The sequence below is a fragment of the Cricetulus griseus genome, unplaced genomic scaffold (genome assembly GCF_003668045.3).
Source record: "Cricetulus griseus strain 17A/GY unplaced genomic scaffold, alternate assembly CriGri-PICRH-1.0 unplaced_scaffold_1, whole genome shotgun sequence".
Taxonomy (NCBI): domain Eukaryota; kingdom Metazoa; phylum Chordata; class Mammalia; order Rodentia; family Cricetidae; genus Cricetulus; species Cricetulus griseus.
In genome coordinates this window covers 3,524,634-3,541,605 of record NW_023276808.1, presented here as the reverse complement: position 1 = coordinate 3,541,605, position 16,972 = coordinate 3,524,634, and the positions used below count along the sequence as shown (strand labels likewise).

The 16,972-nt window shown below is 43.4% G+C and overlaps 1 protein-coding gene across 2 annotated transcripts in view; it reads right to left on the bottom strand.

The window, feature by feature from the left end:
* LOC113838325 (mothers against decapentaplegic homolog 1-like) overlaps positions 1 to 16,759 on the bottom strand; it is a 43,368-nt gene extending 26,609 nt beyond the window's left edge. The window contains exon 1 of one of the 2 annotated variants that reach the window (XM_027434089.2): positions 16,357 to 16,759. In XM_027434089.2, the coding sequence (XP_027289890.2) occupies positions 16,357 to 16,756 (400 nt within the window). In that variant the 5' untranslated portion in view covers positions 16,757 to 16,759. The remainder of the gene's footprint in view (positions 1 to 16,356) is intronic. The other variant, XM_035453573.1, reaches the window with a different exon arrangement.
* Between the last annotated feature and the right edge of the window lie 213 nt (positions 16,760 to 16,972).

Below are 16,972 nucleotides of genomic sequence, written 5' to 3'. Positions count from 1 at the left end.
CAAGGAGGTGACTCACTGATGCAAATGAATGAATGCCTCAGTTGTTATGGCTTTTTAAAGGAAACAGCTGCAAGAAGGGTGGTATGTGCCTTAGCTGTTCAGGATTGGTTAAGAGTATGTGACTTGGGCTGGGTGGTGGTGGCAGCAGCCTTGGCTATAGTGGATTTCTTTGAGCTCTACCTGCATCTGCCTTCCATGTGGTGGGATCAAACATGTTCCCAACCACTCTGGGTTCCTTACTCCCAATCTTGAGTGTCTTTAGACATTAATAAATAAAAACCACCAGACACTCCTAGTTGTATTCTCATTTACAGAAGCAGATAGCATGGTGTGGAAAGCATGTCCAGTGGGGAAATAACAGACTCAGAACTCCGAGGTGCCAAATGAGACTGGTTTCATTTAAAAGAACAAGAGAGGGCTCAGAGGTTGGAGCACTGGCTGCTCTTCCATAGTTCCTGAGTTCAATTCCCAACCACCACAGAGTGCCTCACAACCATATATAAAAAGATTTGGTGCCCTCGTCTGGTATGCATACATACAAGCAGGCAGAATACTGTATATATAATAAACAAATGTTTCTAAAAATAAAGCAAAATCCAAGCAGTGGTGGCCCACACATTTTTAATTCCAGCACTCAGGAGGTAGAGGCTGGAAGATCCCTTTGACTTGGAGATCATCCTGGTTTACAAGAGCTAGTTCCAGGACAGCACCCAAAGCCACAGAGAAACCCTTCCTTTAGGAAAAAAAAGCAAAAGTACAGGAAGTAAAGTTAAACTGAGCAGCACTGTTGTGAAGCAGGGTGAGTCTGAGAGTAAAGCCAGTATAGTAACAGATAATAGAAACCTAATACCCCAATTGCAAGAGCTGGAGATATGGTTCAGTGGTTAAGACTGCTCTTCTAGAGGAGCCAAGTTTGGTTCCTAAGTTTGGTTTAGTTGGTTCACATCATCCTGTAACTGATACTCCCGGGCATCTGATGCCATATTCTGGCCTCTGTGCACACTGCAAGCCCAGATGCACATACCCATAGATGAAAAGAAAGTGCCCAAATTAATAAATGCCTTATTCCCCAAGCAGATTCTAAACACCACCAAGGTTATTTGCCTGTGTATATGTGTGTGTGTGTGTGTTTACGTATGTGTATGTGTGTCTAATGGGAGGGGCTGTTTTTTGGAGGATGGGGGAATCTTTTCTATCTCTACTTATGTGGAGAGTTATGGCAGCATGGTGGCAGGAGCAGGAACCTAAGACACCACATTTTCTTTTTTTTGAGACATGGTTTCTCTTTGTAACATTTGGTGCCTGTCCTGAAGCTTGCTGGCATGGACCAGGCTGGCATGGAACTCACAGAGATCCTCCTGTCTCTGCCTCTCGAGTGCTGGCATTAAAGGCTCCAGTCATCACTCCCTGGCCCAGTTATGTTTATGTGTTTCCTTCTTTTAGAATGAAAATAACCATGGTTGTTTTCTGTTCTGTTTTTTGAAGTAGCATCTCCCATATCCCACGCTGGCCTGATAGTAGCTATAAAGCTGAGGCTGGCCTTAAAATTTCTACTTAAGCAGCCAGTGTGTAGTGGTTCATGACTCCATTAGCATCCCCACACTACTCCTGTCATCCTCCTCCTAAGCAAAACACTCACCATAGCTCCTGAAGTCTGAAGGCCAGGTGCTTGGCCTTTCCCCATCAGCCACAGTCCCCTGTCTCCCAAGTCGTTGAAGCTCAGATCCAGTTCTCGGGGACAGGTGTTGACTCGGAGCACACGGGCAATCCCTGCGCATGTGTCTGAGCCAAGCTGGCAAATGCACAACCTAGAGGAAGGGATGGCCAAGGTGAGTTTGTCCCATGCATTTTGGTTAGGTCCCCGGGGCTGGGCTTAAATGCCAAATTGGTATGCTGGGTGCAGGGGTATGGCCTTGCCCACCTTTGAGAGAGACAAGGGGAGAAGGCAGAGAGGAACACAGGACTGAAATCAAGGGACAGGCAGCTCACAATTGGCTGTAACTCCAGTCCTAGGCAATCTAAACTTATCTTCTTGACTCTGTGAGTACCAGGCAGGAGCTTGGTTAAAAACATACATGCAGGCAGAAAGCCACATCTGTCAAATTTTGTAATTTAAAAAAAGAAAGGGGTGGGGCTGTGGTGGTGCACACATTTAACCCCAGCACTCAGGAGGCAGAGGCAGGGAGATAGCTCTGAGTTCGAAGCCAGCCTGGTCTACAGAGCAAGCTCTAGGACATCCAGGGGTTTTACACAGACAAACCTTGATGGCTAATTGTTGCAGGAGCCCGTTGTGGGTAGTATATCCCTGGGCCAGTAGGTCCGGGCTGTATAAATGCAGCTAGAAGAGCAAGCCACAGGGAACCAACCAGTAAGCAGCAAATTTCTTTGGTTTCTTTACTGTTGCAGGCTTCTGCCTGGGTTTCCCTCAGTGAAGAGCGATATAACATGTAGGATAACAAAAACTCCTGCTTCCTGAAGTCACCTTTGGTCATGTTGTTTATCACAGTAACAGAAAGCCAAGTAGAACAGAGGGTACACTTTTTTCAGTGGTATTTGTTCTGAGACCTGAAAGATTAACCAATCTCCCTCCAGAAAAATGTGTGTGTGTGTGTGTGTGTGTGTGTGTGTGTGTGTATGTGTATGTATGCATGTATGCATGTATACAGTGTTCTGCTAGCATGTATGCCTGCAGGCCAGAAGAGGGCAAAAGATCTCATTATAAATGGTTTTGAGCCATCATATGGTCACTGGGAATTGAACTCAGGACCTCTGGAAAAGCAGCCAGTGCTCTCAACCCCTGAGCCATCTCTCCAGCACCTCCCCTGGAAACTAAATGTACAGCAGAAGAGAAGAGCCGTTTCAGTGGTTTCAGTGATGTGTGTGTAAAGACCCTGTGGCAGGAAAACTTGACAGCAAGATTCTGTAGCTAGAGCTGGTGAGGAAATGGGTGGGCCCATGGCCTCCATGGACAGAGAAGACAGGGCAGGCATGCTGAATCAGGAACTGCACTCACCAGAGGGTCTGCAGTTTGTAGTCTGGGTACCTGAGGCCCTCACACAGGAGAAGCACCCCAGGATCACCAAGGTCATTCAGGCCCAGGTCCAGCTCAGTCATGGTGTGGTTCAGCCTGAGCCTGTAGACCAGATCTTCACAGGCTGCCTCGCTGAGGTGGCAGATCTTCATTCAGCCATCGTTTTGGAAGTGTGGGTAACATGCTGTGCTGTCTGTAGGGTACACCCTTGCACTGGGGCTGCTTCTGATTAGCTGAATAGAGACTTCACATTCCCTCTGTGTAGGTGTCTCTTTCTCTCTTTGGTTCCAAGTTTGAAGCAGGGTCCTTAGAATTGCTGAGATCATGTTCTTCTCACTGAGCTACACCCAGCCCTAAATAGAACTAACAATTATTCTGTATCTGATGATAAGGGCTTCACACTTTGCCTGTGGCAGCATGCCCTGTCCTTCAAGGCACAGCCATGTTGGGCTTTGTGAATTACCTGACACACACATCATCACCTGGTGTCTGGAGCATTGAAGTTCGTGGGAGCTTTCCCACAAGACAGTAGACCAAGGGACGTGAATAATCTATATTGAAAGGGAGGATCGCATTAATATCATAATTTAAAATAACAACTTCCCCCAGCAATAACAATCATTTAAAAACAATAAATACTTCATCAGTTTCTGGGATATATAAGCAGGATGACAAATTCTGTCCACACACAGCAACTGGTAGTGAGCAGCACCTACAACCTTAGAAGTGAGGGCCACAGACGTGGGCAGAGGACTGGCAAAGACTGGTAACACCCCAGGGGCATGGGAAGAAAAGCAGAGAGCCTTCTTCTCATCTCAGCCACTACCCAGGCTTTTGCTTTATTTCAGCTTCTTGGGGTCTCTTGCATCTCTTGGCTTGTTGCCCCACCCTCCAGTTTCCAAGTCAACAGCCTAACTCCTTTCTATCTTGCTTCTTTCTCTCATCTCTGCTTTTGTTATCACATGTCCTATTGTGACATCAACTGTTTTCTTCTGTTCCCTTTGAAGACCTGGAGGCTGCATGGGACACATCTGGATGCACTCTCCCTCTTAAGATCTATGGCTTAGTCACTCATGCAGGTCTCTTTTTGCCAGCAAGGAACCAAAGATTAGAGTACTGATGAGCTAGAGATTCCCAGAACAACCATATCATAATTTCAGCATTTGAAACATAACAAAAGGATCCAGCAAGCTTTCCATGTGTAAAACTATGCCAACTGGGCCTGGAAGAATGGCTCAGTACTTAAGAGCATGCATACTGCTCTTTCAAGAACTGTAGTTCAGGTCCCAGAACTCATATCAGGTGGCTCACAACTGTCATTCTCCAGCTCCAGGTCTATCTGATGTCTCTGTCCCCTGCTGGTGCCTATACTCACACCTCCAAACCTTCTGCCCTGCCACAGATAAATAAATCTTTAAAAGTAGATCATATGCTGAGTTTGGTGTCACACACCACTAATCCCAGCAAGTGGGAGGCAAAGGCAGGCAGATCTACACCAGCCTGATCTACATAGAGAGTTCCAGGTCAGCCATGGTTGCCTTGGGAGACCATGTATCAAACAGAAAAAAATAAGAAGAAAAAAATAGTTCACATAGCAGAGACTTGTCACAAGACTAGAATCAGTGTCTCTCCAGCAATCCTGGATGACAAGGACACAGTTGTGTCGATACCTTTGGAACCCTCAGGGGGAGATTGTTTCCAGAATTCTGCAGCTGTGAATCAAGAAGAGAGAAAAAATTTAATAAAGCATTGTTTAAAAGCTTACCTTCATGTTTGTTTTGCTGTCTGTTCCCTTTAGAAAATGATGTAAGTGGGTTCCAGAGACTAGATCTAGAAGGCTCGAAAAGGTCAGGAGTCTGGAAAAACCAAAGGTGCTCTACAGGGGTGGAAGAAAAATACATCAGTTAATGTCCACAGAGAAAGAGAGGAACCAATAGAAGAGAGCGAAAGACTGAGATGGCAGACAGAAAACCAGAAGATAGGGAGAGAGACGACAGTCAGACAGACTGATAATAGAGGATAGACACACAAAGATGAGATAGAAGACTGACGGTCGAGAGGTGGTAGACAGACAGACAGGTTTAAGGCAAGGAAGTAGCTAATGTAATAGTGGTCAGCAAACAAAGGAACAAATTTAAAAATGAATCTAGAACTGCATGGAAAAATCCAATCACCAGTAAGTTACAGTTGTTTCCTTAATTTTATTATATGTGTCTGTGTGTGCGAGCATGTACATGTGAGCACACATGCATGCTACAGTTCACAAGTGAAGGCCAGGGATGACTTACAGGAGTCTGTCCTTCTTTCCACTTTGTGGGTCTTTAGGAATTAAAATCAAGTCATCAGGTTTGGAGGCAAGCACCCTTACTGAACCATCTTGCCATCAGGCAGGGTCTTACATAGTCTATGGCATCTTCCAACTCAATATGTAGCCCAAACTGACCTTTGTTGTAGAATCTTATTTTAAGAATTTGTTTATGCTGTGGAATATTTGTTTGATGATGCAAAGATGTGCTGCATTCTTTTATGTTGCATTTGTTCAATTCTGTAAAGCTTAGCTACTTTACATATCTAAAACACCTGATGGTTTAATAAAGAGCTGAATGGCCACTAGCAAGACACAAGAAAGGATAGGTGGGGTTGACAGGCAGAGAGAAAAAATAGGAGGAGAAATCTGGGAGGATGAGATCTAGGAGTTAGAGAAGGAGGAGGTTTCCAGAGGCCAGCCACCCAGCTACACAGCAAGTCACAGTGTAAGAAGTAAAGGAAGGTATATTAAATAATTATAATAGCCTAGAAATTCAGGGCATTGGTGACACATGCCTTTAATGCCAGCACTCTGGAGGCAGAGGCAGGTGGATCTCTGTGATTTTGAAGCCACCCTGGTCTACAAGAGCGAGTTCCAGGACATATTCCAAAGCAATGTAGAGAAACCCTGTCTCAAAAAAACCAAAAACTAAAAAATAAAAAGCTCAGAGACAAAAAGTTTATGGGATAATTTGAGAAAAGCTGGCTAGAAATAATCCAAGATAAGGCTTATTCATAAGTAAGAATAAGCCTCCAGTTGGTTATTTATTTGGTAGATGGGTGGGCTCTCCAAAAGAGCAAAGAGACAAAAAGGAAAAAATAAAAAAAAACCAACAACAGACCTTGAACTACTGATCATCTTGCCTGCACTTCTAAAGTGCTGGTATGACAGGTGTGTACCTGTCCAGACATTGTGGTCTGAATAAAAACTAAACTGAAATAAAAATGCATGAAGAAGTATTTGAACTTTGCTTTGGAAACATTTTCCATTAAAGGATTTAGCTGGTTGATCTCAGAGCCACATAGGAGAAGGGAGAGTTAGTTACACAGAGCTCACTGCTTGGCCCCAGATGGGCACGTGTCATAGCTAGGATAACATAGATGCTGCTTATTGACTTGGGACACTTAGCATCCACCTGTGGACAAATAATTGAGACTTGGCTTAATTAAAGGAATGTGGAGAAAATGCCACTAGCCTTGATGCCACATATGTAGAAATTCTAGTACCCAGGCCAGGTATGAACTTTATCTTCCTCTCACAGTGGGGCCAGGTAAAGGAGCCACGTCCAGTGGGTGGTAGGAGAAAGGGTGCAGCACGGTGTGAAAACATGAAAGCCAGGAAGGAAGTGACGATCATGACATTGCTGTGCTAGGAGTAGGCAGGAAGGGGATGTGGGAGCCAGGGAAGTAAGCTAAGTCCTCTGTCACAGGCGGAAATCAGTCATAAGGATCATCAATTGTGACAGTTACCATGCAGGTCTGTCTCTTCAGAGAGTGAATTATTTGAAGATGGGGTCTGGCTTACCACTGACCTCCCAGCATCTAGGATGGTCATCAGTATGTGGCAGAAGCTCCACAGATACTTTCTGGACCAAACTGATTTGGATTTTTCAGATAGGGAGGACTTGGTTTTTAACATTCATTAAAGTACAATTTTATTTAAACACCAAAAATCATCTAAAATATCATGAGACTGCCTATTAATGGTAGAAAGACACCCTGCATCATTTCTCCAAGACACTGGGAGGAGCGGTGAATTGAGGCTCCCTCTCTGCAGAGCTACAGAAAGTGTGCAAAGCTTTTGATGCCAACATACGATATCTTGTGTGGTGATGGTTATGTTACGGTCATCAAGCTTTAAAAAAGATATATTATTTATTATGTGTACATGTAAGCATCTAGTGCATGTGTATAAAGGTACCCCTAGAGGACAAAAGAAGGTGTTAGGTTTGTGGCTATGGAATTACAGGCAATTATGAACTGCCTGGCATGGTGGTCGGAACAGGACTCAGGTCCTCTGGAAGAGCAGCAATTTCTCTGAACTGCTGAGCCATCTCTCCAGCCAACCACCTTATTCTCTAGTAGGGTTTGTCTATCTTAAACCCCAAGCCATATCTATCATGCCTTGCACAACCTTCCTTGCTAAAATTTTTTTATGCTGTAGTATTATTATTAAACCCTCTGGGAGCCATATAGATCTTGAAGATAAATGTTTTAGAAGCATTTTTTCTCTTTGTTTTGTCTTTTTGGAATAGTGGTAAAGTATTTGCCGGAAGAATAATGTTAACAAATTCTGAATGTAGTTTTGGGCTAAAGAGATAGGTTATCAGCTTAGAGTACTTGCTGGTGTTCCAGAGGACCTGATCTTGGGTCCAGAAACCCACAGCTTCTAACTCCTGGTACAAGAGATCTGATACCCTCTTCTGACCTCCATGGGCACACACACACACACACACACACACACACAAACACACACTGATAAGTGTGAAGGAATAAATCTTTAAATACCTTGTTTTAAAGTAAGTGTTTTTAGTTATACAAAAGTAACAATCAACTGTTAGTTGTGTAACCAATAGGAACTGAATGCAAGGAGAAAGTTTATTGGAGCACAGGAACCAAAGCTTCTTTAAAAATTCAATAATCATAGTGCCATCAAAGGACATTGAGAATAATTACCAAGGTCCCAATGCCACCCAGAAGGTCTGAGAAAGTTCCTGTACCTCAACCATTTAACACAACCACTAATAAGTTGTTTTTCCTTCCCAACAATAAGCACATTGGCAAGTTGCTGGCCTCATTTTGAAAATCGTCTGAGCTAAAATGTGAAGTCAAAAAATAAATGGTGCTTGTGAATAATGAACAAGGAGAGACTTTGTGGTCACATTTGTACATAACACACAGGCCAACTTTGTTAAGGGGTAAAGTAAGGCCTCCTTTAGGGTTAAAGAGGTATCACATTTGGCCAGAAGGTGGAAAATTCCTTTGATCTAGATGGCGATGAACAAAGCCTGGCTCTGGACTCAACCCCCGTGATGAACACATGACTAAACAGGCCCAACAAGAAGTCAGAGAGCTTTTGAGGACAGCGCATGAAAGATGACTGTCTCACCCTGGAGTGTAATTATCGATCTTCCTCAAGTGGATTCCTCAGAGACCAGACAGTTACTAGACTGTGCTGTCATTAGATACACACTTAAAAAATTAGTTTTAAATGATTCTTTAAAAACTTCCATGTCTTAGACACAGAAGAGGACAGAGCTAAGCGATTCCTTGGATTCTCTCCTTTCTGTGATACTATAAAACACTCAATGTAAATGGCAAGAGCACTGCTAACCTCTGAAGTATACACAAGGCACAAGATTTACTAGAAATACTTAAAAAATATATGACAAACTTAAAATAATTCCCAGTGTGGTTAACTTTCCACTTACTTATTTTGTTACATTTATTTTCCTCCTGCCCTGTGTGTGAGTGGGTATATACACAGGTGGAAGCCAGAGAAAAATTAGAAGGAGTTGGTTCTGTCTTTCTATCACATGGGTCACAGGAATCAAAGTGCCATAAGTACCTTTTCTCCCTGAGCCACCCCACAGACCATGCAAGATCATACTATCTATAACCAATAAGCGCTGGCATCCTGACCATACTAAAAGTGGAGTGAGAAGAACAAAGGCACATTTATTCAGCTGATCTCATAGAATGGTCGTGCATTTAAGCTTCATGTTAAATACATACCATTTTCTATCATATTATAGTAGCTATGGGGCCGAGGAGAGCACAGTGGGTGGGACACTGGCACAGCATACCAGAGCCCCAACAATGGGGTGGTAGAAGCACACAGGACAAGCATCCTAGATGTAGAGCTGATGGATCAGGATTTGAACCTCATCCTCAGCCAGATAGAGGCCTTCCTGGATGATATTAAACCCCAACTTGACCCGGAACAAACAGCAAGATGGCTTGAGGGCAGTGGGAGATAAAGGTGCCTGCCATCAAGCCTGGAGTCCTGAGTTCCATCTCTGGGACCTAGATGGTGGGAGGAGAGGACTATATTCTTTGTTCCCATGACAACCTCTTGGACACTGGGTGCTGATAGAAATAAATACCAGGAAAGCACAGGTATCCATATTGTAAATAGCAGGGGTCAGGCCTGAATGAGATGGGCGGGCACTGCTTACCTTCACGAAACTCATTCGAATAGTGCACATTTTGGTGAGTTCATACACGGTCTCAAAACCATGGTTCACAGACTGTGCAAGTATCTGAGCAAACTCTTGGTTGTTGAAAATTTTCACGCTACACCCACTGGGGATCTTGCAGACAGTGGTGGGATGAAACCCATGATGGTAGTTGCAGTTCCGACTCTGCACAAAGATGCTGCTGTCACTCAGGCATTCGACATACACTTCTCCTCCAACATAGTACAGGTGGACACCTGTGACAGGACAGACCACATCAGTCATAGGCTGAAAGGCACCCAGGCAGAGTCAAATTTGGCAACTCACATAGCCATTCTGACAGACATCTAGCTAACTATGTTATGCTTGTGATAACCAGTGTTTGTTCAGGAACAAACAAGTTTCTCAAAAATAATAATGGTTGACATTTTCATTTTGGTATTTAATGTCCTGCTTAACCAGAGTTGAAATTATACGTACGCTCTAAAAATAAAGCACAATAAAACCTGTAGTTTCTTGGGGTATCCCGAATGCTTAAAATCTTCTGCAATTATGCCAAGACTAAATTGTTCAGAAAACTTCCGAGACAGAGAAGGGATGATCAATAAACACAGAGGAGTGAAACCCGGATTGAAGAATTGCTGCTGGAAGCTGTAAGACATGAGGTCTAGTTAAAACAGACACTTTTTAAATAGAAAAAAAAAAAACATACTGTGAGAAAAAGGAGCTCACCGAAATAAGTAGAAAAAACAATAATTGAAAACGTCTTATAACTTAGGATGCTGGAAGACCAGGCAACATCCCCCCTTCTCAGGAAGAAGGAGGCGGAGACCTGGATCCCCTCCTATTAAAGCTGGAAGAAGGAGAGAACCAATTCTGCAAATTTGTCCTCTGACCACTATGTGCCCCGCTATACACACAGAAAATAAACAAAAGCAAATCTTCAAAAAGAAGATGGACCCTCTGGCTAAGACTCACGAGGGAGTAAGAAGAGGCTAGCAAACAAGCAGCTAGTGTGGCTTTGAGCTAAGAAGGTGCTTAGTTCGAATGGCTTAGTAGAAAATGCTAGTGAAACTGTCTGAGGAAACACAATGTGGCATTTCTACAGACACACAGGGCTAAGACTCCAGTATCAGTTCTACCCACTGTGGCAGAAATCCATTTTGTTTAGTGATATACAGAGATATATTTAAGAACAAAAATAAAGAGAAAACTATTTTTTGGTTTTTTCAAGACAGGGTTTCTCTGTGCATCTTTGGAGCCTATCCTGGCACTAGCTCTGGAGAGCAGGCTGGCCTCGAACTCACAGAGATCTGCCTGCCTCTGCCTCCCGAGTGCTGGGATTAAAGCCATGCGGCACCAATACCCAGTGAGAAAACTGTTTAAGAAGGAAAAAAAAACCTTTTCCCTGATATCAAAAATGATGTCTTTTCATTTTAGAAAATTAAGACAATATATGAAATATAAAAATGTGGAAAATATTGGCATTCCTTCAGCAACAGAGGAAAATGCTTGTTAATTAACAGGCTGCAATACTGTGTCCAGTTTTGCAATCATTAAAGCCTTTGTTGCAAACTCTCACATTTCTGTATGACTTGTTGCTGTAACTGTTTAGCCAGGCTCACTCAGTAGATCAGTATTGACACTAATTATCTACTATTGCAGTCATGACAAATGTTACTTGGTGGTTTTTACTAACATCTATTAGAGACATTACTGGAAGTTAAGCGGCTGGATCGAAGGATTTGAATCACTTTGCCAAATGACTTTCCAGAATGCTTGTGTTACATCAGCCCTGTGAGTGCTATGATCAGCTGACCCACACCAGCACTGACACTGAGCTTGCACAAAAGCAAAGTGTTCACAGCTGCAAAGGGAATTGCTTTAATTTGAACATGGGGCTGGGAATACCCTTGGTTTAGTGGCCATTTGGGAATCTCCTGTGAACAACAGCATGTGAACACTTGGCATTTGCCACAAGAATGATGGGGCCACTTCTAGAGGAAGAAAAGATGAACGTTTGCAGGAGGGGTAAAGGGACACGCACCTTTTCCAATATGTTGCCTGGTGTTTTCTATTGTAGAGTTCCGGTTAATGTTGGAGAGCAGCCCAAGGCAGAAACGGTTCTTATTGTTGGAAGGATCAGTGTAACCATCCACCAACACGCTTGTGGAGGAGGCCTGGAATGTATCACCCACGCGGTTGTTGAGCTCGTAGTACACAATAGAGCACCAGTGCATTGGTTCCTCATAAACAACAGCTTGAACATCTGAAAAAGGAAAGAAATTTGCTCACAGTTACACCTGGAGCACCCCAACCAGAAACCGCATTGTAAAACTGGCTGAGCACGGTGGAACGAAGACAGGGAGGGGCAAATACGAGGATCACATGGGTCATTTCTGTGAGATCCAATGTACTTCTTACTAAGGGCGGCATTCTCCTTTCATTGGGGAACTGGCAGAGATCCAATATACCAGCTCAGCAAGCCCGGCAACAGCACTTGCTGAATACAAATGACTTATAACTTGCTCATTAACATACAGAAATAATTGAAATCACTCCTGCTGGCACACTACCTACAAGTATTACAATGACCAATGAGAAAGCAAGTGGCACAGAACAGGAGGGGCCCGGACATGTGCCAATGGGCTGGTGAAGAAAGGAACTGCTTTTGGCAAAGCCATGGCAGACCTCTGATTTCTCGAACCCTTGAAAACGAACCTCTTCCTATCATGAAGAATCTGCTTGGCTTCACAAGAGCTAGTGATGGCTGAAGATCCAGTTTTGCTATAGCTCAGGAAGAAACCATGCCAGCTGGCCATTCCTCCCGAATAAAATATATCTCTCTCATCCAGACTCCATGCTAACCTCCTATTTGCTTCAAGTCATGCCGAGCAGGTGTGTTTGTCTCTCCGTTCCAAGAATGGGCCAACAATAGAAACTACACAGGTTTACCAAGAGGATGCAGCTTGTTAGGCCCAATCTCTTAAGGCTGATGAATCTCCAAACAGAAAATGCTTCTGAATGCTTTCAACCAAAAGGCTGGGAAAAGAGCCCTTTCTGCATCAAAACCTCTTATGCAGGCCTTTTGAGAGCCCAGGCACACAAACCACACCATTGCCAACTTGATCATTATTCTAATGAGTCTCATGGGGATTCAGTGTACAAATACAAGAAATGGAAAGAAAATCCACCAGGACTGGGAGATGGAGAAGGAGAAGGACAAGGACAAGGAGGAGGAGAAGGAGGAGGAGGAGGAGGAGGAGGAGGAAGAGAAAGACTTCCACATCCTTTTGTTTGAATGCTTGTCATTTTTCGAGACAGGGTTTCTTTGTAGCTTTGTGGACCATGCAGGCCTCTAACTCAGAGTTCAGCCTGCCTGTGCTTCCGAGTGCTGCAATGTTCTTAACATAACCAGCCAGTTATTTGTTTTATATAAGTAGCTTAGCTGAAAACATACTATTTCCCTTGTTTCTTTCCAGGCAATGCTTCCCTGTCTGCTGCTCTTCAAGGAGCAAAGCTTTAGTAATTCACAAGTGCCAAACCCCAGAGAAGGCTGTGCCATCTGTCACATAGGCCTTCTATCAGCTTTCAGCATTGTTAAAAATGCTATTCATTTGGCTTACATGTGGACACATTTTTCCTAAAAAAGGCCAGGAAGACCTTGTGAGACATATGGTCTTTATCACAACTATTCCACTCTGCCTTTGTAACCACAACAACAAATAAAAAAAACCTAGCCATCGATAATACGTAACAAATGGGCACAAGTGTGTTCTAATAAAGCTTTATTTACAAAAACACAAAGTGGGCTGATCTGTGTGCCGGCTGTAGCTTGCTGACCCATGCTCTAAGAATCCACCACAGGTAACAACAGGAGAATAGTCAATGTTTTTTCCTCTGAAAATACTACATGATTTTTAAATGGCTCCAACTGGGAACATTTTTTAAGTTATTTTAAAGGAAAAAACTTAAAAATAAGTCTCTATTTGGGGGTAACAGAGATAATCTCATCATGACCATTACAGGCCCCACACAGGGTATCTTGCTCCCCAAATAAAAATTCCAAAAGTGGCATAGGGGCTATTCTGAAGACGTGAAAACACATGAGCATATAAATAACAGATGTATTTGTTATGTAAAACAGGACTCAGTCATTTCCTTCGACTATCTCAGTAAGCACAGAGATTTTTAACAACCTCCTGTGTATATAGGTATGTGAAACAGCAGTACAAACCCATATTTATTGGTAACAAATCATAGACAGATGCATTTTAAACAGTTATTTGATATATGTACATATATGTATATAAATGCATATATGATAATATATGTCACTTACTCATTTATTGAAGGTGAAAGCAAATTAGCATGCTAAGGACACAGATATGCTTGTTTATTTTTCCATAATTAATAAATCGTGGCTGATTATTCAACACTGGTCAACATACAGCATCTCAGATTGTCTTTAGAGGTGACTGACAGTTCAGTTTTCTAACCACCAGTGCTGGAAACTCTCTTCACCTATCTATGTAACACAAAATGGCAGAGCACTGTGTACGGCCGTTTCAGAGACCAGTAGGAATCTGAGACCTCCATATTCTATTCTGAGATCTCATAGTGGACTGTGACAGAGTTTAAGTAAAAAGATGGGCTCTAGAGAATTCTTTGCATTAGGCTTAAAACAACAGCAAAACGTTTTTTCCATGTTTCTCAAACAGCTACCTTTTTAAGGTCTAAATGAGTAAAAGTAACATTTGGACAGGACATACAGACAACACTCTGACAACTCATTTTACCTCCTCTGTTGATCTCGGAGGGCAGTGCAGGTGCCATCATATTCGTGTCCATTGGCTGAGAGCCATCCTGGGCCATGGCGTCTTCAGGAGGCTGGTAAGCAGTTGGGCGTATGTCAGCTACAAACTTTAAAAGAAAAAAAATTACATGCTTCAGGCACAGACTCTCCTCTGCACTGAGAGCTTTTGCGTATGATTAGGCCTGCTCAAGTGTACACAGATGCATGTGTGTGCACATGTATGCAGGGGTCAGAGGGTAACTTTAGGTAAACATTTTCCTTTTCCTTATAGTTGGGAACGGAGGAAGCAATAAAGCATGGATCACGTTTTAATTCCTGAAGGTACAACATGGATGCTGAAGTAAAATTTAATGTAAAGCACCTTAAGTGGCTCTATAAACATCCTGTCCCATCATTTTCCCTCCCCAAAATATCCATGCATTTCATGATGATCTTTTATTTATCGTGTCCCTCTTGATGTCGACTGGCAAGAGCTCTGGCACTAATATTTGAGATGCTTGTTTACTAACCTGTAATCTGAAAAGTGTAATCCTCTAATTAGTCACTATTACACCATCAGTTATGACTAAAACAGGAAAATAACTGGTTTTTGTGTTTGCTAAGTTAAACAAGCAGGAAAATAACTGGTTTTTGTCTTTGCTAAGTTAAACAAGCAATGTTCTCCATCACTTCTGTTGCATTTCCTTGCTGTTAAAAGCATATTAACATATTTTTTGCAATTACATCACTGGCAAAATGAATCTAATTAAATGGGTCGGGCGGATACCCCAGTAATTAGCTCTTCTGCGGCTGCATTGATAACAAGGGTTCTTCAATGTTGGAAAAGCTCGCCGAAGCCGCTTCTCAGAACAGCAGTGTGTGTAATATGACATATTCCCCTTTCTTTTTATGGAGAGCAGAGACTGGAACAATTGTGCCACTCAAAGAAGGATGCAGCTGCTTCAAAACTTAACAGGACTCAAACAAGCCATCCTCTTCTCCAGCTGTATGTACAACTCCCTCTCTACATTGATATTCTCTAAGCACTGGTTCACCAGGATGTGCTCAGGGTTCCACCCACTGCACCCCCGCCCCGCAGGCCACCCCTACCCACCTCCCCAAGGCAGGCAGCGTCCCCGAATGCCCCCTCCTACCTGGCATCTGAAAATGGTCTGAGCTGGTGAGGGAGTGAGGGTAGGTGCTGCTGCTGCTGCTACTGCCTGGGGAGTTGGGGTAGCTGCTGATGGACGAGTGGGGAAACGGGTGGGTGCTGGGCTGCCTGAAGGAATCTGGAAACGTGGCGTTCGGTGGCATGTGAGGCTCATTCTGTCCCAAGTTACAGAACTGTGCCAGAAGGCTGTGCTGAGGGTTGTACTCACTGTACCTGGGAACCAGCATGGGAGGAAGCACTGGGAACAGAAAGAAAACAGAGACAAATGAGAAAGGTTTAGTTTATATCCTCTCTTTCTTAAAACAGGCAGTGGACACAAAATTATTGCAAATTATTCCCTAGTCTTTACTTTTACATGACGTATATATTCCACAAAAATACAAAAGGCCTTTGGAGAGCAACCTATTATTGGATGGTTGAGCTGGAAATTTGCAGTCTACCCCTGGGTTCTGAAGTTCCTGTGAGAGAAAAGTCACCTGGCCATCCCAGGAGCAGGAGCAGGGAGGGAGGCCACCCAAATCTGACACCATCCATACTTGGGGACCCTCAGAAATCATCAGCTAGGTGAAACAATCCATCAACAAAACCATCCTGAATGACACACTGTGGAAACTGGAGCCAATGGGAAGAAAGGCTGATAATTATCAAGTCATGAAGTAAAGTAAACCTTCCTCTTTATAAAGTGATTGTTACAGACACTTGTTACAATGAGCGAAAGCTGAGTATATAGAGTTCCTGTGCTCTTTTGCACACGCATAAATGAATACAAACAAAACTTCCCCAAGATATTTTGGAATTACACCCCACAACAGAAAGGTGGTATTGCTCTGATCTCTAGAGCCTTCACGGGGCACACACAGTCCACACCACTCACCAGGGCTCTCCACGCGCTTATAGTGATAGGGGTTGATGCACACCTCCTTCTGCTTGGAACTGAAAGGAAACTCACAGCAATCCAGAGGCTTCAGTTCATGGTGGCTCTGGAGGTCTGGCCAGCGCCACACTCGGCAATAAATGACATGAGGCAATCCCTTCCGGTGGGACACCTGCAGCCTGCCATCCAGGGAACAGGGAATGGTGACACAGTTACTTGGCTGTCCTGGGCAGCTCAGGGCCTTCTCCATCTCTTCCATGGCCCCTTTCTTTTTCTTCAATTTTTTCACCAACACGTCCACAGCTTTCTCTGCCCATTTTTCTTCTTCATCACACTGTTTCCAACCTAGAAGTCTCTTCACAGCTGGACTTGTGAAGGAAAACAAGCTGGTCACATTCATAGTGACTGGTCTAATTCTTCAGGATCCTCACAGGGTGAAGTGGTGATGTCTTGAAAGGGGAGAGTCCAGAAGAGAGTTCAGCTTATTTACATTGGTTCTCTTTAGTTTCTCCATAGTTCTGAAAAGTAGAGAACGGCTCTTCCTCCTATTCCAAGAAGGGACCCAAAGTTAGCACCTGCAAAAGAAAGGATAGGAAACTGGCTTTAAAATCACCTC